This window comes from Protopterus annectens, chromosome 7.part0, assembly GCF_019279795.1.
Source record: "Protopterus annectens isolate FY-2018-M chromosome 7.part0, PAN1.0, whole genome shotgun sequence".
NCBI classification, from domain to species: Eukaryota; Metazoa; Chordata; order Ceratodontiformes; family Protopteridae; genus Protopterus; species Protopterus annectens.
Genome location: NC_056739.1, coordinates 1138321504 through 1138344512, shown reverse-complemented (window position 1 = coordinate 1138344512; position 23009 = coordinate 1138321504). Strand labels below are relative to the sequence as shown.

The following is a 23009-nucleotide window of genomic DNA, read 5'->3' as shown; positions in this document are numbered from 1 at the left end:
TAATTTCAAATTCTTAGCCATCCTTGACCAGCATGCCCCAGTACGCTCTATTAGAAATAAAGCTAAAACTGCCCCTTGGTTCACCATAGCTACCAAACAGAAAATTCTCCTTAGAAACAAATCTTGGGCAAAATGGCACACTACCAGGAATCTTACAGACCACCAAACCTTTAGACAACTTAGAAATACTACTAAAAAAGCTATACTATTAGATAAACAAAACTTTTATATCTAACTGCAACAAACTAACCCAAGGAACCCACAAAAATTCTGGTCCAGCATCAACAAACTCCTACACCCAGGCCAGTCTACTACTCCTAGCCCACAAGACTCTAGCCATGAGAATCCAACACAAACTGCCAATGCCTTTAATTCTTTCTTTACAGATGCCATTCAAACACTAGCTAAGCAATTATCTCCAAGTTCCCCTAATCTAAACACCTCACTAACTTACCCGATTCCATCATTTCAGCTAAAACCTGTTCCTACTTCCTTCATTTGCTCTCTTCTAGAAAAGTTAAAACCTACTACCCCCTCTGCTGACCATCTACCTGCAGAATACCTGCAAAAAGGAGCCAAAGCCATAGCATTCCCCATTTCCATACTAATAAACAGAACTATAACCGAAGGATATATCCCATCTATCTGGAAAATCTCACATATCATCCCCCTTCATAAAGGCAGAAACTCCATTGACATTTCAAACTATAGACCAATAGCTCTACTCTCTCCACTAGCAAAAATTATGGAAAAGTGTGTCCATAAGCAACTACTCACCCATCTTATCGAAAATAACCTACTTGCCAACTGTCAACATGGCTTTAGACCTAACCACAGTACCACCACAGCTCTACTCTCCTTCACAGACTGTATAAATTCAAACCGTAATAAGAATACTCTTTCCTCGTCTGTCTTCATTGATTTATCTAAGGCTTTTGACATGGTTAACCACCAGCTCCTTATAGAAATACTTAAATCTCTTTCTCTTGATACACTAGCCTTAAAATGGTTCAAATCCTACTTAGATAATAGGCAACAGGCAGTACTATGGGAAAACAATCTATCTTCTCACCTCCCCATTTCCCTTGGTGTTCCCCAGGGCTCCATATTAGGCCCACTGTTATTTTCCATTTTCATTAACGACCTCCACCAAGCAATTCCACATGCAACCTGCATTCAATATGCAGACGACTCCACCATTATTTGCTCAGCTAAAACTCCTACCGAGCTATAGTCCCTGACACAAAAAGCATTTAATACAGTTGAGCAATGGTTTTTAAACCGTTGCCTCCTACTTAACCCTAAAAAAACTAAACTTCTACTCTTTGCTCCTACTCGCAGGTCAACCCCTCTTAACTTCACTCTTATATCCAAGAACGGGACTCTTATATCTCCTGACCTAACCACTAAACTTCTTGGAATAACCATAGATAATAACCTAAACTTTGATACTCATATTAACATCACTATAAAAACAGTAAATAAGAAACTGGGATCCCTTTACAGAATCAGACCCTTTCTTACTCCTTTAGCCAAAACCACTATAGCTAGAACTCATTTAATCTCTACCCTACTCTATGCTTCACCCATATTTACCAATCTCTCAAAAAACAACCTCAACAGACTTGCTACCTCCTATCATAGTATTGCTAGATTTGCCACAGGTTCTCCTTTTAGAACACATCATTGTAACAACCTAAAACAATTAGGATGGCTAGAGTTCCAAAACCACATACTATTTCACCAACTTGCTATTATCCATAAGATCCTGTATTACCCCACCTGTACACCTATAATGACTACTCTCATAACCCCCTACAACAATCTTAAGAATTTACGCTCTTCTAATAAGTTACTTATTACTACCAGCAAATCCAACAACTCAGCTGGAGATTCGTTGTTCTCTAACTCTGTAGGCAAACATTGGAACATACTTCCCTCTGAACTCCTATCTCTGTCCTCTATAACACTTTTTAAACAGAAACTAAAACAATTTCTCAGTACTCATTGGCTATGCCCTTGTACTAACCCTGACTAACTTTTTGTCTATTTTCTATGTGTTCTCTGCTTCTAATATGAGTATGTTCTATCTACTGACATCCTCTTGCTGTTTCCTATAACTCTTGTATTTCACTGTATCACTTGGTACAATTGTATAAGTAAACAACTTTATTATGCTATTTTATTCTGCTTGCACAAGTACACAACTATTTTGTTTTATATTTTTGTTTTTCATATCTCCTCATCATGAGCCATGTACTCTTGTAATGACAACTGCATCAAGTCTGTATGGCTGAAACTGTTTAGAACTTTTTAACTACCGTTTTACTTCTCTGAATTGTGACAACTTTTACTGTATATATTGTGTTTGTGTTGGAGCTTTTCTCCCTAGGCCTCTACTGAAAATGGATTTGTATTCCAGTTAGACCAGCCCAGTCAACAAATGTAAAATAAAATAAAAATAAATAAAATCAGACTCATAACTGTGTTTATGGAACTGACATTGAAAAATAATTATGTATATTTCAAAGGGGAATTATTGAAACAAGCTAGTGGAGTAGTGGTGAATGCAGTTTGCACGCCTATATTTGCCAACCTTGTACTATTTACCTGAGAAAGATTTATTTTGGATTCCACTTACTATAAATACTGCTATGTATATTATTGTTATTTGCATGATATTTGTATTATGTGCAGGAGGAAAAGAAAAGTTTTTACAGTTTTTAGAATATATTCAGTTTACTACTTTTTTTTCTTGAAATTCAGTTGTGATATACAGGTTGAAGCATTTCACTAGTTAGATGTTAACATTGTGAAAGATATTATATATAATAAATATAACGCTAGGATATATAGAAAGGAAACTTCTTACTTACATTTCTCTGGTGAATACCCCCTGTCTCAAAAACAGAATATTGTTAAAGGAGAATTTATATGAGCAGCCAGAATGACATCTGATTATGATGATTTTCTCTCTAAGTGTGATTTTCTTCTGGATTGTTTATGGAAAGTGGTTATCCCAATAAATTTATTAACCCCCATCAAGGATGAAATTATTTTTGGATGGGATAACAAGTATTTCCCAGTTTATGGATCTGGAGAGAACACCTCAACATAAGAGATTTAAAGAGACCCCAAATAATAACGGCGACAGATATACAGATTTTTGTAGATCCCTATTTCTAGAATATAATTACCATGATAAGGTAGTCAAAATATTATATTGAAATACTGGGAGAGATTTAGGGCTATTCCTAATACTTTGTCTCTTTTTTCCAACAACCCTTTAATATTATTTAAGAAGGTTAGAAATTTTAAAGAGGTATATAATAGAACCCCCCCCCATACATTGAATGCTAATAAAGCTAGGGTTGGCATATTTAAGTGTGGTTCCTGTACTCAATGCCCCTATATTTTAAATAAGTTAGAGTATTAATAATTGTTTAATCACTAATAAATTTTATAACTGTAATAGTAAGGGGGTGATATATTTAGCTACCTGTAGATTATGTCCATCTTTTTATGTTAGAAAAACTGAAAGACCATTAAAAAAGCGCATTTACGTAAATCATAAGACATCAAAAGAGGTATGGATAGTAATGTACTAGCTAAACACATGAAAGTATGTGCGAATAGTAATTTTTTGTCTTTTTGTTTTAGAGGATGTAGATTTGGAACCATGTGGGGGTGCTTGGGAAACCTGGATTGAGTATCATGAATTATTTGAACAATTATTATTAGGGGCAGATCTGACACCTCGGCTAAACAATTGTATTTCCATTGGCGCTGTCTTAAAATTAAGGGCAGCTAGATTGTAACTAATTTTTTGTAGTTATTCATATTTACCTGTATTTAACATTGAACGCATTTTATGTTTATGTTGAACTTTTAATTCAGTATTTGAATTTATATTTTATGTATCCATTTTGCATTACCTGATATTTTATTTGGTGTTGTTCCTTTAAGAAACAATTTACTAATTAACAGTGATTATTTAAAGCTGGGTGCTATGCTTGAATGATTAGTTCTGATGAAGTCTGAAAATTAGTAAGACAAAAGCCCTTAACTCATGGTTTTGTAAGTTTTTTATTAAAGTTTTTTTGTAGACTTTTGATTGGATTTTATTTATGCAAAAGATTTTATTTCCCCAGTTTCAACCATGGGGGAGCCAATGTTTTATTCTTGTGCAGTTGTTTTATAGTTATGTAGCTGTTTGCACTTTTTCATCATACATTCATAAACTGTCCATCTAACACTTATAAGTACATCATAGTATCTAAAAATATTTATAGATACTTTGAAGGAAATGAGAAACATATTAACAAAACAGTAAAAAAAGCTTAGCCATTCCAAGACTGCATAAATACATAAGGATATGTGAAGCTGATGAAACAATGTTTTCTCCATCCACAGATGTGTAATAAGATGGTAGGAGATTCCATCTGATTGTTACCATGGCTGAATGCATGCCAAAATATGATGGTACTTCTACCAGATAAGTCATTTCTAATCAATGACCTGTTACAAATGCATCATAGTATTTATAATGTTTACAGATACTTTTAAAGAAAATAGAACATGCTTAAGGATAGATTTCAGCAACAAGAAAATGCTTTTCCATCCCTATGCTGTACAAATACATAAGGAGAAACTGATGGAAAAAAGAAATTGCACTTACTACATCTACCAAGGCAGGGCCATTCTGTCCATTGATGTGCTACAAGAAAGTAAGCAGGGGAATCCTTCTAATCTCACCCATGGCTGAATGAACATAGAATTATTGAAATAAAATTGGTGGCCAAACATATTTATTTGTGGCCATAACCTGTTACACGTTTATAGGTTGTGGTTTTCCAGTGTTGTTTTACAATGAGCTGCATAAAGCAATAACCGTGTAGTAGTGTGTGAAGTAACAACTGCTGTCATATGCCTTTGCAAATGCTACAACTGTACATCACCATAATTGTATGGATTGCTCAAGCATGTTGACATGTTTGCACTATGCTGTCACAGACTCCCTACCGCAACAGCTGCAACTATGAATGCATTTTTTTTAAATTAATTATTTTTCAGTGATCACACAGTATAAAAGACTGTGGTAACTGCATGTGAACAACAGTTGTAGACCATTCTCATAGAAAAGTGAAAATTAAAGGCTTTCATAGGCTTTTTCTGTGAGGTCACCCTAAATTTGTATTACTGCATGCCACCACACAGCATCATTGTGCTACTTATAGTGACCAGAGCTATCTGTGTGCATCTGTACAGTGACATTGTGTTATGTATAGTGATTATAGTCATCTCTGTGTGTATTTGCACAATGTCACTGTGTTACTATTAGTGTCCACACAGTGCTAGTCATAGTGATCAAGGCTCTGTGTGTATGAGCACGTTGTCACTGTGTTCACCCACAGTGATCACAGTCCCTTCTGTGTGTTTTGCACAGTGACATTGTATCACTCATGGTGTTCATAGTCCTTTCTGTATGTACCTGCAATGATGTCACTGTGTTACAGTGATCACAGTCCCCTCTGTGTGTATCTGCACAGTGTCACTATTACTCATAGTGATCACAGTCATCTGTGTCTATATCTAAACAATGTCATTGTGTTATTCATAGTGATCATAGTCCTCTCTGTGTATCTGTACAGTACTAATGTGTTACTCATAGAGACCATAGTCTTTTTTATATCTACACAGTGCCAGTGTGTTACACAGCACCATCATAGTTCTTTATGTGTGCATCTGCATGGTGCCATTGTGTTACTCATAGTGAACACTGTCTTTTCTGTGTGTATTGGCACAATGCCAGTGTGTTACAGTGACCACAGTCCTTTATGTGCGTATTTGTACAGTGCCACTGTGTTACTCTTAGTAATTGCAGTCCTCACTGGGTGTATTTGTACAGTGCCACAGTATTGCCCATAGGGACTGCAGTCCCCCCTGGATGTAGCTGTACAGTGTCACTGTGTTACTATTAGTGATTGCAGTCCTCTCTGGGTGTATCTGTACAATGTCATGATATTGCCCATAGTGACTGCAGTCTCCCCTGGGTGTAGCTATACAGTGTCACTGTGTTACTCTTAGTGATTGCAGTCCTCCCTGGATGTATCTGTACAGTGTCACGATATTGCCCATAGGGACTGCAGTCCCCTCTGGGTTTAGATATACAGTGTCACTGTGTTACTCATAGTGACTGCAATCCTCCCTGGGTGTATGTGTACAGTGTCACAGTATTGCCCATAGGGACTGAAGTCCCCTCTGGGTGTAGCTAAACAGTGTCACTGTGTTACTCATAGTGACTGCAGTCCTCCCTGGCTGTATCTGTACATTGTCATGGTATTCGAATAGGGACTGCAGTCCCCCCTAGGTGTAGTTATACAGTGTCACTGTATTAAGGATAGTGATTGCAGTTCTCCCTGGGTGTATCTGCACAATGTAATTGTGTTTTGCTCATGATCAGAGCTATTTATGTATATCTTTACATTTTCACTATTTCAGTCAGTGATTAGAATGCTCTTTATGCATCTGCACAGCGCTATTGTATTACTCATACTGATCACAGTCCTCTGTGTGTATCTACATAGTGTTACTTTATTATGTATACAATCACAGTCATTGCTGTATATTTCTGCAGCATGTCACTGTGTTCCTTATAATAACTCTATCTGCCTAGTGCTATTACATTATTTTTTTATGTGTCATTACCTGCTAACCATGAAGTCCTGTCTCCGATTAGAGGCACCCCACTCATTTCAGATTTGGGCTTTCATCTGGGGAAGAAGCAAGAGCTAATTGGGGTGCATTATTTAGGCAGTCATAAGGGTGCTTTTTACTCTCATCGGTATCAAAATCATTTAAATGGCTTAATCCCTAACCTCAGGAGGGGGATGAGTGATCCTTTCCACTGTAAAGGCTTCAGCACCTTCTCACATTGGGTACACCCTCTCTCCCATACACTCTATATGTTTACTGTATCTTTTCACTAAAAATCTTCACATACTGGATGTGTTCGTATTGTATGGAAGCAGCTGTTCATTGATCCAGTTCCTAAACAGGACACCCTACAAGAGGTGAAAACTATAAGCTAATAAGTTTGATATGTATACTGAGAAAATGCTTTAAAAGGGTCATGACTGAGCTCAAAGCAAGATATCAATCAGCATGGGTTTGACCCTGGTCACTTTTAACTAAGTTACTTATCAGTTTCTTTAAGTGTTGGATGCTGGACTGTTTGTTGATGTGATTTGGACCCGATCAGGGTCAGTATAACACTCTGTGATATTGTCATTCATGACAGAGTACAATATAAATGGTTATGTGGTGAGAATGGTAAAAAACTTATTAGAAGACAAAAGGAGTAGGGTTAATACTGGTAATACTATCTCAGAATTAAAAGTGATCAGTACTGGAGTCCATTGCCATATTTACATCTAGTTTTCCTTTGGTGAACAAGCTCTGGCTGAGTAAACATGCTGATGAATCCAAATTGGTTTCAGTAATTACAAATGTGAAGGATCAGTATGTATTACGGTGGTATTTGGATATACTTGATTCCTGGGCTATATCAAGTTCTATGGAGTTTAATATTACACGTCTAGTGTTATGTATTTTGGAAACACCTATCCATGTTATCTGTGTGCCGTTAAGGATTCACTCTGAAGTCTTGACTGAGGTAGAAGTCATCATGGATTTGAATATTAACATTGGCAAAAAAAAATGATTTGGACGTAAGCTCTTTAAAATAATTTGAAGATGTTATTGTGAGATTAGAAATATACTTAGAACTATTATTAGTAGAGGTAAAAAAGTCCTGCTTCCTGTTTAGAAATCTGTCATCTGACCAGTCATGGAATATGAAGCTGCTATTTGTGTGTAGAATAAAACACATCTGGACAGACTTGAGAGAGTACAGACATATTTCACTGGACAAATTAGAGGGATGAGAACATTAGAATATAAAAAGCTTGGAGGTGTTGTAACTTAATACTGTAAATTACAGATTGTGTAGACTAAATTTAATTATCATCTGCAAAAGTATATTTGAAAATATCTATGGTGCAAATGTAGGGATTAATAAAAAGGGTCACTTGTTATTGACAGGTGGATGTAATAATTAGTAAAACAAACTTTTTGAAGAATTCATTTCATTGTATGGCTGGGAGGTGGTAGAACCCAATCCCATTAAGGGTAAGAAAAGTAGGTGTGGTTACTTCCTTAAAAATGTCTAAATAGTTGGCTGGGGGAGTGAGAGACAAAAGTATATTGGTGGCAAACTCATTGAAGGTCTTTTGAGGCTATAACTTCATGAAATGATAACACTAAACATTGAACTATGAAGGATATTACAGTCCTCTCTGTGTGTATCTGCACGGTGCCATTGTGTTACTCATAGTGGTCAAAACTCTGTGTGTGTGTGTGTGTGTGTGTGTTTGTTTCTATATAGTGTCACTTTGTTATGCAAAGTGATCATAGACCTCTCCGTCTATATTCAACACTGGGAATGCTAGAGGTTTCTTAACTACTTCAACTAATGTATATCCACGTATTATTTCTTTTTAAAAAATATTTTAGGTGCATATGTTTAATAGGCTTGAGCTTTGTGTGTCAGTGACTAAATGTCAGTGTGTCCTCATTTTCTTTGAAGTATTGAAATATTTCTTAGGTGCAGTATGTCATGTCTGTATTTATCTCAATAAATAAATGCAGTGTGTGCTTGTGTGCATGTCCATCCAGCTATCGAGCTATATGCATCTGGAGACTGGAGCACGTTTTTTTTCCTGAGTGTATGTATTGTGTATGCATTGTTTGTGCATCTTTGTCACCCACTATGAGCAGTAAATTATTCAGCATGGTGTGCTCTTGAATTCTGTGATGACATCTTCTGAGACTGACCTTTGTAGACACAGAACTCTTAAACCTCTTTGACCATCTTTATCCTTTCTTTACTGAAACTGGCAAATTGTAAACTTACTGTCCAGTTAATAAAACTAGAGATTATACATGACTGTGAAAGAAAGACTGTTGAAAGAATGACAATTTAAAATCAAACAGGTGATATCTTCCCTGTATAGTGCCAGCATTCCCTAGTAGTAGGAAATAAGAACTGTATTGTTATCTATGACAATATAAAACAGCTAAAACTGAAGCTTCAGCCATAGTTATTTGAAAAATAGCCAGTAAAGGGAAATGTAATCTTTCACATAATCCCCTAAAAGCACTGAAAGAGGAAAATACAGTTTTATCTGGAGTTAATAATACAGTTCATTTTGCATTTTGGGTTATATCCAAGTGCAGCACCATTTTTTTTCATTGACCGGTGAGTATATTTCTTGATCTTCAAAATGAATGCAGTTTATTTTACCAAAAACCAGTAAGTAAGAAAACGTATGATTACAGAACTCTTTTTCTTGTGGCAACTTATAAATCTTAATGCTATGACATTTACATTTTCACAAGGGGCACAATTATTTCTGAGAAAGAGCATATTGCAAAATGAAATAAAGCCACTGTTTGAATAACTAGAGATAGCTGTAAATGAACAGTGATTGTGCATTTATATATATTTTATGTATACAATAGAAAATTAAACTATACATAGAGTGTTGTGTTGAACTTCTGATTTTCTAATACCAAGGCAAGGATATATTTCTCTGTTAAAAGCACAAACTAAGAGATTAATTTACTAGGGCATCTAAAAGAAACATAAATTATGTACAATATGATATAGTATGTATACATTTTAAAGACGTACAATGGGTCCAATTCAAGTTGGAATTTTTGGTTCTAGTTGTAGTGATGCCTCATAAAGGCTTTCTTCATCCAAGACAAATGACTTGTCCAGTAAATACTGAGTAACCTGAAAAAAATAAAAAAAATATGCTTTTGAATGCATGCAGACATGCTTCTTACTTTTTAGAGATACTGCACTAGTTCCTAATTTTATATTGTTTGACATACACATTTTGCATCTGCTGTTTACACCATAACACTCCATTGTCATAGCCAGAGTGCCTACCAATATCAGTAATCTTTTTCTAGTTTTCAAAACCAATTACATTCAATGTAACAAATGATGTCACTTGTTCTTAAATCATTCTATACTTGTTAAGTCCTATAGCTTTGCTAGAAAGATAGCGCAGTTATCATCTTGTCTTCCCCTGGCCTAGAAGGCGGGAAAAGAAAGTAAAAAAACGGACTGAGAATGAAATACATTTAGTTAATTGTGTTTTATATTCCGCACCCTCCAGTTTTATTGATTATAGCTTAAAAGATTACTTAAGGTGGTAATACACTCAGACCAACTCAGGCAGTGGGCCAGATTCCAAAAGAGTTGCTGTCAGTGTAAATGACTTACTCCAGTGTAAGCATGCCTCTATTCCAAAATATTTGCTCTTGCTGTAATTGACTTTCTTTGGCGTAAGGCCCATCTATACACAGGCTTACAGTGGGAGTTAGATTCCAAAAGGTCTGCTGTCAGTGTCAGTGACTTACTCCAATGTAATATACTGGAGTTAAGTCATTTACACTGAGAGCATGTCTTTTACAGTAGAGCCCATTAGATAATTGAGACCAAGTTGTCTTACCTGTGTATTAAATGAAAACCAGCATTCTTACTTCATACTAAAAGCTTCACCAAATTTATATGTCTTTAATTTAAAGCAGATCATCAGGATGACATGTTAACAAGTATCTTACAATGCAAGATCTTATGATGTATATGTTCTGATTAAATCTGATGGCTTGCTCTGTATGTATATAATGAAGGTACTAAAGTGAGAGAGATACAATGTGAAGAAGGAAATTATAATACTTAGCAATATGTAATAATGTATGTGTATTCATTGGCAGTATTTAGTTACAGTGTTATAGTTTCACAGATGCATAGGAAATTACTAGGCTAATGGCTCATGAGCCCTTACAAGCCTAGCTAGTTTTACCCAGATTTTACCCAATTTTAAATCTCTAGAGGAAAAATAACAAGGATCAACAAGCAGGAGTTTTGACGGGTTTTACTTCCTCTGTCCATAAGGGACATGGGCATCACTTGAATTTGCAATTTTCCATCTATTGGTCCAGATTGCGCTTGAAAATGGTCAGGGAAGGGCTCTGCTTCATGTGAATAGGAAGCATATTCCAGAGGAGGAGCAATATCTGGGACACATATCTGTCTCTCTAGCATGATCTATTCATGTCAGAGATCAGGTTTAGATCTTTAGAGTGGGTAACCCATATGCAATTAGTTTTGCGAATATGCACCATTTCCATTAGGGTTGGATCAGAAACTGTTTTGTAGGTCAGGCGCAGAGCACCACTCAGTTATTGGTAGGAAACTAAATACAGTGATGTGGCTTTTAATTGGTCTGCATATGACATGTTGGTTATACCTTGTATTTTTTGGGGGCAAAACCTCTGCGGACACTTCAACTGTTGCAACTTGATCTATGTTTTTTCATGGATAGTGTCTAATTGTGAAAAAACATGTGCATGTATCCTGCTAAACACAAAATGCCTTTGTACTTTTACAAAGATATGGAGCAATTTATTTCAAATGTCATGGATATTCGGTTAATAAACAATAACGTGATAAAACAATTTTATCCATACTGCTGAAAGACTGTAAAGCTCTATAGCATATGTCACAAAAAAAGGAAAACTAAATGAGTTTGGGGTAGTTTGAATTATGTTTAATTTTTAATAGAAAGAAGTAAAAAGTAATTTCCAAGGGAAGTGAAAACACTGGAAGGAGCATGTAGATAAAGAATCTGCAAAATGATGTTGTGCATTTAAATAAGTAATACAAATAGTTGCAGATATTCAGATTTATGAACCTAATGAACCAGTGATAGTCATCAAATGGTAATTCTCCTGGACGCAGTCTTCACTTAAACAGCTCCATCATATACATTACAAATGCTCTTATAGTCAGTCATCTGACAGCCTAGTACTTCCCTATCAATTAAAAATACCAAGTGTAGGTCTTTGTACGTACATATGTGTACACACACACACACACACACACACACACACACACACACACACACACACACACACACACTTTTCCTATAGTGGGTTTTCCTGGTGGTTTATTAATGGGTCTAAAAAGCTCTTCCCATCAGAATAAAAAATAAACCTGTACTTCTTTCTTATTTAATAAAACAGTTTGCTGCTTCTGCAGTATAGTTTCTTCATGGTGTTTTAGTGATGATGTGATTGCACATGCTATTCAGTGTTCCAGTACCAATCCACTTACTACAAGTCATTATCATTCCATTACTATATGCACCATGCTCTCATCTCTAGCACCCCTGGGCATGCACATTTCTCAGTCAGTGATTGGGGTGTGAAATGTTGATGTGACTGTTGATATACAGAGGATGTCTACAAAATACACTTGAGTGTTTTTGGAAAAGGTTTATATATATATATATATATATATATATATATATATATATATATAAATCAGCAATTTTCATCTTTACAGTCATACATCAGTCTTTGAAGACAGTTTTCAAGTTTACAGATGTATGAATATATAATAATCTATCATAGATGAGCAGTTTTCCACTGTCTCACTGACCAGCCTGATGGATATGGGCATTCTGAGGCAATGTAGCAATTGTCTCATGCCTACTGACAACCACTTACTCCTGAAAGAAACAAATTCTACTAGTGAGAGATGTAGTTACACTCTGAAATTGGAGGCAAGACTCTCACATATGGACAAATCTAATGCCAAGCAGGTTGTCTGCACCTACACATCACTCCACACACTAAATAAGGTTATGACACATAAATCTACATATGCAGAGGTGCTCTCCAGTAACTTGCCTCAACACCAGAGGCCTCCTGAATGCACCCTCAGAAACCACTTACACATACGACAATACAAAAAAAACCAACCACAGCACATAATATAACACACACCTGTGTCTCAAAAAATAAGCCCATTAGGGGTAACACCACAAAACCCAACATACTACTCATAGTAGACTCCATAGTGAGACACATGTTTGTTCCCCTCATCAGGCTAGATAAGGAGCAGATTAGAGTTAGCTGTCTGTCAGGTATCAGGATCCATCAAGTCATTCAGGCACTCAAGTTGCTCAACCAAAAGTACCAGTATGACTCCATCATAGCTCATGCGGGGGTGAATGACTCGAGATGTACCTCTGGACTATATTGAGAGACATGACTGAGCTCTCAGATTATGTGTCACCAGCTGGTATACGTCTAGCCTGAAGCAGCATACTACCCTCTCCAATGATGATGCCAAAATACAAACAAAAAACAATTCACTTTAACAATTGGCTTATCTTATGGTGTCAGCCCAATGGGATCCAATATCTCTCAGCCTGGGATGACATGGTTGAGAGGCCATGCTGTTTTGCCAGAGATGGTCTACACCTGACTCCCCTAGGCTTTTGGCTACTGGCAAAGGCATTAGCCACCCCAATTTTGCCTTTTTTACGCAGTGTCAAAATTACCAACCTTCCAACTAACAAAATCATCCCAAGATAAACTCAAGGTACTGCGGCTTAATGCTAGGACTTTAAACAAGGAACTGCACTGTCTGGAAGCACTCCTCACCCTGGAAGATGGTGACAGATGTGCAGGTACTAAGACTTGGTTCAGAGCTGCAGCAAGCACCCCGGCTGTTCAGGGCCACAACACCTTTCATCCATTCAGACCACAATCCGAATGGGAAAGAACCAAAGGAGGATGTGTATCCATCTTACTCAATGATAAGTATGCCTCTAGACTGGTCAAACAGTATGACTCTCTCATGCAATTCAATGTCCAACCAACAATGGACAAGGTCTCTAACACATCATAGCTAGCTATAGGTCTCCCACCAAGGACCAGGAAAAGCATACCACTTGCCAGAACCTACTGGAGTCACTTACTATACAACCCAACACCTTACTCATGGGAAATTTTAATTATCCTAACATCGACTGGGAAACATACACAACCACAAACATGCTGGTTCAGAGGTTTTTGGACTTTGTTAATGCAAATGCTCTGGAACAGCTACAGAGCACACCTACAAAGGGAGCAAATGTCCTAGACATAATACTCACAAACATGGGATAGCATTGCACCCCCCTCCCCCATGTGATGTCCTGCCTGGTAAAATCTAACCATAAATTAGTCATTTTCGACCTAATTATAAGGCCAGATATCCCAGCAAACATAAGAATTTCTCCAAACCAAATTACCTCCTACTAAAGGATGGCATACGAAGTTTCAAAGCCATCTCAAACACAGATAACATAGACTTCTATGCAGAGGTGTACACCAATGCCCTATATAACCACTTAAACAGCTGTATAGAGTCAGCTGTACCTGACTGGATTAAAAACAAGTCTTGCCAGAAAAACAAGCCACCCTTGTGGACCCCTGTCATAAACAGACAATACAACAAAAGAAATAAACTAATGTCTAAGCACGGGAGGGAAATGACTCAGCAAAGGAAGAAATCCCTCTCCTGCTTGAACAAACAAATTAGATATCTTGTCAATTCTTCCAAAGCTAATTACGAAGCAAAAATGGCCTCCCTGGCTAAGGAAATTCACAAGGTGTTCTTTAACTGCATCAACAGTCTAAAGGGCAATACCCAGCTATGTGCTGAACCAGTTGTGGATGGCATCACCCATACTCAAATGGAGGTGATAGCCAACCTGATAGTTGAGAGATATGGAGCTAACTTCAACCCCTATACTGCCTGGTCATTCCCCAAAGTATATCCAACACCGCTTCTCTACCTATTATCTCAAGAGAGCAGGTCGTCTCTGTGCTGTCCAAGGCCAAATACATGACATCAGTGGGATCTGACAACATCCTGGGCTGCCCTTTAAACAACTTAAAACATTACCTAGCTGACCCACATGAATCCCTATTTAATCACAGCCTGCAAACTGGTTATACACTGATAGAATGGAGGACAGCAACTGTAATGAATCAACAGACCCTGAGAATTACTGACCCATAAGCCTGACTAGTCTCATCTGCAAGAAAAAATTGTTATGGCTCTAATCAGTAAGGGCATAGACAATCTTCAAACCCTGAACCCCCCCCCCCCCAGTTTTGATTTGACAAGGGCAGAATTTGTCTGTTAAACCTTGTTGACTTTTTTGAGTTGGTCACCAAAGCCCTGGATGAGGGAAAGACAGTACATACAACTTGCCTTGACCTGGCAAATGCATTTGAAACAGTACCCCCACTCAGTTATGTAGATAAACTCTCTAAATAGGAAATTAACCCCTATATCATTAGATGGGTAGCCATTTGGTTCACTGACAGTACCCATTCTGTCAAAGTGAGAGGCTTCAACTTTATCAGTAGACCAGTCACCAGTGGTTTACCACAGAGTTCTGTGCTGGGTCTCTTGCTTTTCAATATTTATTTCTCAGAAGTCCAGGAAAACGTGGATGGGCTGTAGTTGACCGAGTTTGCTGATGATTGCAAACTGGGTGCTATCACTGAGACTCCTAACGACATAAATATACTGCAGAAGGGGTTAACATAGACAAATGATTAGTGTTTAAGCCACAGACTAAAGCTAAATGCAAAAAAAATGCATTATAATCCCCTACAGGAAAGCTAACATCCCTGCTAATTTCATTATTGACAGCATCCCCCTGTGTAGATTCAGTGGTATGTGAACTGGGTACTCAGGTTGACAGCAATCTGAACTTCAACCACCATGTGTCCACAGTGGTAAGCAAAGTCTTCTATGTGGCACATCTCATCAATACAGGCATAGCATCTAAATCTAAGGAAGTTACAGCTCCTTTTTTATTTGGCCCTCATAAGGCCAGTAATTGAGTGCAATGCTCCATTTCCATGTATCTCTCCCGACAACTGCAACAGCTGGAGAAACCAGAAAGGTTTCTCCCCAGGAAAATACAGGGTACCAAAACAAGTCGTGTGGAAAGAGTGAAAGCCCTGTCCCTTTATTCTGTGTTCTAGTGGCTGCTAAGGGGTGATCTGTGCCTGGTTTACAGAACAGTCTTGACCCAGCCCTGATGGAAATGCTTCACATTCATACATCAAACAGCATGAGGATCACATGGTCCAGGGATCTTAACCTAGCCTCTGACATGAACAAATCATGCTGGAGAGATACATATTCCAGAGACTGCCCTTCTCTGGAATAAACTTCCCAATCACGTAAAACAAAGCTCCTCCCTGACCCTCTTCAAGCGCAACCTGGATCAGTGGATGGGTAACCGTAAATTTACTCCTGAGGTGGTACCCATGCCCCTCATGGACAGAGACAGTCATAATTAATTTTCATAGACTCATTCCTCTGCAAACCTTGCTCCTCTAACTACTTTAGTTGGGTAACTTGGGATAAATATGGCTAGGCTGGCTGTTCACTTAGTAACCACCTTTAAACCTATCAACCTGTGTTCACACACCCTCAACTAAAAGACAAATGTGCAAAAAAAAGAAATAAAAACAAATCATTGCTAATGCACACACAGAAAATATACCTGCAATAATTACATATGACAAACAATGATTAGGGGATTCAGCTGAGGGAGCAGAACTCAGCTATTTATAGCCTTATTAACTTTACATTCAAGAAGTAATAGGGAAACCAGCCAAACACACATTCAGGGATTGCTATAACGGCACTATAGAGCACACATGTTCTAGTAACTTAAAGAAAGGCAAGATTATTAAAGAACATCTTTCCTGGTCATTAATGATTTTATATGTCACCTTTGTGAATATGTAAGAAAAGGATTTAGATGTGATTTTTTTTATTTTATTTATGTTTAAACTTCTTGTTATTAAAAGTGATTAAGTATAGAGTCTACTTCCAGGAAGAAGTAGAAGGGTTTTAAATGCTCTAAAGTGGATAAAAGATTTTGAAATGTTTGAAAAAATATTTTCGGCTACAACAGCTTATATATTTAATTTGTTTATCAGAACTGGATGCATTCATTATTCAGTTGTATTTACCTTCTTTATTATATTTAATATGTTTATGTTTTGTCACAATGTACGTATGTTTGATAACTTTGTTGCTATATTATTTTGGTGGTTTTCTTTGTTTGTGCTTTAGGAAAATGTAATAGATATTGATGACTTTTTCAAGTGGTTGAATAGTTCTCTCTACTTGTCCCTTTTACTGATGCACAAACTCCTGAATTTCCACATTTTGTATTGCAGAACCTTTAATTTCTGTATAAGCTGGCTAAAATTTCTCTAAATATTAAATCATTGTTTTATAACATGTATCTATTCTTAATCAGTGTTTTCATATTATGTCTAATTTGCTATAATTATTTAAACTGCAGATGTTTTTAATTATTTTTGAAGTTTGTAAGATTATCATTCGTAAAATATTTTGTAATACTTGTGAGCTTTTCTCCCGAAACCTCAGCTGAAAATGGGTTCCTACCCAGATGGGCTTTCCTGGTAATCAAATGTCAATAAATAAATAAACTTAGAAAATTGAAAGCCTGGATCTAGAAATTTGATTAACTCTTCACTGTTAGAGGAATAACTGTAAAGGCCTGAAAAGGTGCAGTATGCCACATTTTTGTATGTTGCTAGGGAAGAAACCTTAATGTATTTATCACTTTTACTTTTCTTGTAGAGGACCAGAACAAATTGATGAGACATTTAGGAATTATTATTTGTCCAGAAATAATTTGCTGTTTATTCACCACTTGTTTATTACATGGGCACAAAGTCTTACAGAGGCTAGGGGTGCTTATGCTACTGTGCTAAAAACTGAGCCAAATACTGACTGTAGCAAGTTGTATACTTTTTTAGTAAGAGACACAATAGTTTAAGGTATAAAAATAGTAGAACAAGGAGAAGGCTATTAAGAGACACAGACCTAAACATATCAAAAGCATCAAAAGATGTAAATATATGTAGAGTAAGTGATACTATAAGTACCAATTTAAAAGAGTTAACTGAGGAAATAGATGGCTTAAGGTAAAATGTGAGTCAAGGCAACAATGATAAAGAGAGTGAGTACAGATTCTAACAGTTATCTAGACAAGAAAGACAGCTATGAGGTACACAGAGAATATGGTGCAGATGAAATTCAACCTCATGTACTATATGCGCCTATACGCATGACAGGAAGCTTTGTTCTGATTTTAATCTATTTTGCAGCATATATGGTAGAAAGAATCATTCTGTAGAGATGTGTAAAAAACATGGTTAAAAGAATGTACCAATTGTACAGAAACGTGAAAGCAATTTGTTTGCTGGTTCTATTAAATTGAAAAGAACTGATACAGTGAAGTCTGAAATAAATCAAAACACTGAAAAAAGAATGCAAATTGTTTGCAAAATAATGTTAAGAATTAATAAGTAAAATGTTCGATTTAAATTAGACGCAGGTAAAGAGTGTAATATTTTGAGTGAAGATACTGTTGATGTACTTGGGGGAAAATGCACAGAAAAAGTTATGTGCACATTGTTAACACAGTCAGGATGCATAGCTGAATAATCATATCAAAAGTTAATGGCAATGCAAATATGAAAATAAGAAGTATAAGATACTGCTTCAAATTATAGGACCTAAAGAAATGAGTACTCCTAGTATTTTCTGCTGCTGGCTACTGAGGCGCTAGGGATGGTAACATGAATTTGCAGCATGAAAGAAAAAGGTAAACATGTCACACAGGCATTTCAAATACTGTGCAAAACTATGGCAATAATATACTATGATATGACTATGCTTATATTTTAACATGCTTAGGACATTTGCCAGGAGAATATCCTACACAAATTACTATGCCAGTGATGTATGCTCAAAAGAAGCTACCAATAGCTCTCTGGAGCAGACTAGACCATGATCTGAAATGAAGAGAAAGCTTAGTGGTTATTAAGATGCAATTTGAATCAAGAGACTTGATGAACAGAATGGTCAGTATTGTAAAGTAAGATAAGAATAGAATGACCACTATTGTAAAGTAAGATGACATTTGCATTTGTACTGATCTCAAAAGGTGAGTGAAGTGATTAAAGATGATATCAATTATTGCTTTATTGCTTACAGATTCAGATGTGGGCTCAGAAATGCCAAATGCATATTTATTTAGAATTACAAACAGATCAGAGATACTGATGGATAGAATTAGATGAAGAGAGCTTCAACTTATGTGCATTTGAGCCTGGTTCTAATGTGCAGAGGGATGAAGCTTTGACTGACCCAAGACACTATGGTTTGATTAGCAGCCCCAACATTGTGGGAGCCAGGTAAGGAGATGGTGAAGTGAAAAAGCATGAATCACTCATCTCTTCCTAGGAGGATGACGGAGAGGGCTGTGCACAATCAAAGGGACACTGGTTGATGAGATTTCCCTAGTAGAGACTGGGATAACTACCACTCATGCTTCAAAGAGGTGTCAGTTCTGCTTTGAGGAAAGGCCCCTTCCTATAAGAGTCAGCCTACTGAATGTCTCTTCCCTGACACATTTCCCAGGACATGTGGGTAGTAGGGATTAATACCTAAATCTCAAGCTATCCTGATGGCTGTCTGAAGAAAAGCCCCTCCCAGCTGACCCTCATCTTGGTGGTGGGAAAGGAATAGGCTGACTGACCAGAAGGTGGCTGATTATCAACAGACATTGATAGCAAACATTTCGAAAAAAATATGCATTTAATAAGCTTTTAGCAAGATATCTATTCCTTAGACTTCCCTTTAGTACTTCAACAGCAACACAAATTAATGAATGCTTGGAAGGCATTGTAAATATAAAAGATCCTCTGTTAGTGTTCAATGAATAATGAATGATTGGAAGACATTGTAAACATAACTATCTATCAGTGTTTGATCATTACTGAATGCTTGGAAAGCACTGTAAACATAACTGGTGCTCTGTTAGTGTCAGTGGTGGCTGGTGACTTCAAATCAAAGGGGGGCTGCAGGAGACAGCTGAATGGGTGGGGGCAAGGGGAAGTGTGTGGTCAACTAGAAAGGGGGGGGGCTATGTTCAAAACCACAAAAACTGGGACTTTAATTAAATACGCTGCCTTGGGTGCCAAACCATCATTATGAAAGTCCAATCAAGACAAAATGAAGTGTAGAAGAAAAAAAATATTTCAATGTATTGGCTACATGACAGCTTAATTAATATCTAGATGGAAACAAAAAGGTTGTGAAGCATGAAAAAATAAATTACTTTTTAAATACATTACTCGAATGCCAGTCAAAATCAAGTGTAAAAAAACAAGCAGAACTCAACTCAAACCACTTCTCCTTGCACTGCAGTTTTAATTATAATTTATATTCAGCTTTATAAAAGTACCAAGTAACATTCTGAAAGTAGCAAACTCTGTGATATCCCCAGTTGTAAAAATGCTTCTTATCCAAAAAAGACCTGCTGCCTGACAACAACTATCTACTTGTTTCATGGGAAAAACATGATCAAAGTAAAAAATGAATAGCAAACAAGAAACAAGCTCAAGATAAATTGCTTAAAAGACTACTGCACAGGTTATGGACCATACGTGATAGATTGGCATTCTGTTAGCAGGTAAAGCCTACAAAGATGACTGCAAGTCTCCAACAAATGTAGTGAGCTTCTGAAAATATTGTAATCCTGTCCTTTATTACAAATACTGTCATATGCATTTCAATACCTAAGGCTTATACGTTATCTAGTTATGTAAATATTCTCTGCATGGCAACAACAAAAAGTCTTTCAATGTTGGTAATTCTTTAACAGTATCCTTATTAAAGCTTACTTGCATCTTACAATCTCAGACAACTTTACCTGATGGTCATTAAAGCATTGCTACTTAAACACAGAGTAACAGGGACTGCAACAACATGCATTTTCTGAATAATAAGAAGCATAAATCAACAGTATAAAAATATGATAGAAAACCAGAACATTCTGCAAAATCAAGGACAGATGAAAAGACACTGTAGTACTTGTGTCTACCTTGGATGGGGGGATACTCTGCACACTTACACTGCATTAACTGATCCTTGCCTTGGTTGGACACATCCAGAGTCACTACATGGGGGAGTGAGGTGCAACAAGTATGTCACAATTTGAAATGTCTCTGACTAATGATGATGGCCCTGACACATTTGCCATACCTCTCAACCTCAGAGCAAAAAAATGTGATGCAAAAATATAAAATCGCTACACAATACAGCTGGGAACCTGTCAAAGAAGGGACATGTTTTTAATATCAATACTAAGTTGAGCAGCTGACAAAATAAGGGAATCTACATGCATTTCTGAAATAAAATTAATCTATAACTCTGATCATTACAATTATTTATTAATTGTAAACCCTCAATGTTTTCTTCCAAAATTGTCATTTTGTGGAGGGATTATTTGGGAAGAGCAAGATTTTGAGCTGAAATCAGGGAAAGCTGAGAGGTTTGGATATACCTAATTCTATAAAGGGATTTATTTGCATGTACCTATCAACCTCTTAATGCAGGAAATCTGGACAAGGCCAAATATATTGGGGGAACATATAAACAGCACTATAAATTGCTCTTGTATAAACTTAGACAGTTGACAGAGTAACAGGTCTTGCTTTAGCATGCATTTTTCTGAAGGGTATGAAGTCTGAAACTCAATGTCTGTCATTATTTAGTGACTTCATTCCTAATTGATTTTTCCAGAAAACCACAGAATTATGAGGAACAAACCAAAAATAAGCAACAATCTATTCATTCTGTGAAAATCTGGACAGTTGAGAGGTATAGTTTAGCTGGGTCTGTCTCTGAGTTTGCTGCCCTTCTCCTCTCACAAAGTCATGGTCTAATGGGGCATCCCCCCTGCAGCCATTCCAATGTCCCATTAGTTGGCTCTTTTGCCTCATTTACTATAAACACTGTAATGGCTTTGTCCTTGTACTAACCCTGACTAACCCCCCTCCCCACCATAACCTTTTCTATATATCTCCTCCTTAACCCACTTTGAAGTATTTAGCAATTTCATCACTCTTCCCCATCCTAGTATCTTATTCCCATCATGCTATTACTGAGCATGCTCCTTACTACATATTCCTTCCTCAGTGAACTCTTATCTTCCCACCTCGTACATAAACCAATCTATTTCTTACACTATGACTATAATTACTTCCTCATGTACTTATCCTCCATAATTCCTCCTACTGCCCTGTCCTACATAATTTCTCCTATTTCCCTGTGTTATACACCTTTCAAAACCTTTTTATACACCTTTCATAACCTTTTTATATAATTTCAAAGGCACATTCATACCCATTTTACTAATATTGAATGATCTATCTCTTTCCCTTGGTCATAATATTGTATTTTACCTTATTAAACCCAGTACTCAAAATCTGTATATTTTTAGTTCTGTATAACTTAATTTGATGAAGAAATTCTTATTTACTTTACATATTGCATGCATCTTTTTTTGTATTGTCTTGATTTTATCTAGTTTAAAAGTGGAGCTTTTCTCCCCGGGCCTCTACTGAAAATGGACATGTATCCAGTTAGACTAGCCCGGTCAACAAATATAAAATAAAATAAAATAAATAAAATAAATGTGCATATTGTTTTACTTCTACGATGATTTGATTTCATTTAAAAGTTTTATTTTACATTTTACAGCACAAATACTAATAGACATCTGCTAAGCAAAGCAATGCAGTCTCTCAATGAAAATAGACTTAGCATTAAAACTTCCCTGCCCTTTAAACTCACATTCATTGAAACAGCATTGAAACCCTCATTCAAAGAAAATACATCTGGCCAGTGGCAGATAAAGATTAACTTTGGGCTGTTTTCAAATCATAAGCCCCTTACACATGAAACATACATATGTTCTTTGATACACCTTCCTGATTGTTTTAAATTATATTGTATAATACAGTGCAGTTGTTAGAGGGTATTTTAAATTTATTGTTTTGAACATTTTTTCCAGTAAAGAATGAAACAAAATGCATGCACCAATAATGACAAAACTGCCCAATTCATAACATTTCCATCATAAAAGTCTACGCAAACTTCTATAGTCCACCAGTCATCT

General features: G+C 36.6%; 1 protein-coding gene across 1 annotated transcript in view; it reads right to left on the bottom strand.

Annotated features, from left to right (window-relative positions):
• Positions 1-1952: 1952 nt before the first annotated feature.
• RASGRF1 (Ras protein specific guanine nucleotide releasing factor 1) overlaps positions 1953-23009 on the bottom strand; it is an 892789-nt gene continuing 871732 nt past the window's right edge. Inside the window, exon 27 of the mRNA XM_044076380.1 lies at positions 1953-9859. Within this exon, the coding sequence (XP_043932315.1) occupies positions 9767-9859 (93 nt within the window). The 3' untranslated portion in view covers positions 1953-9766. The remainder of the gene's footprint in view (positions 9860-23009) is intronic.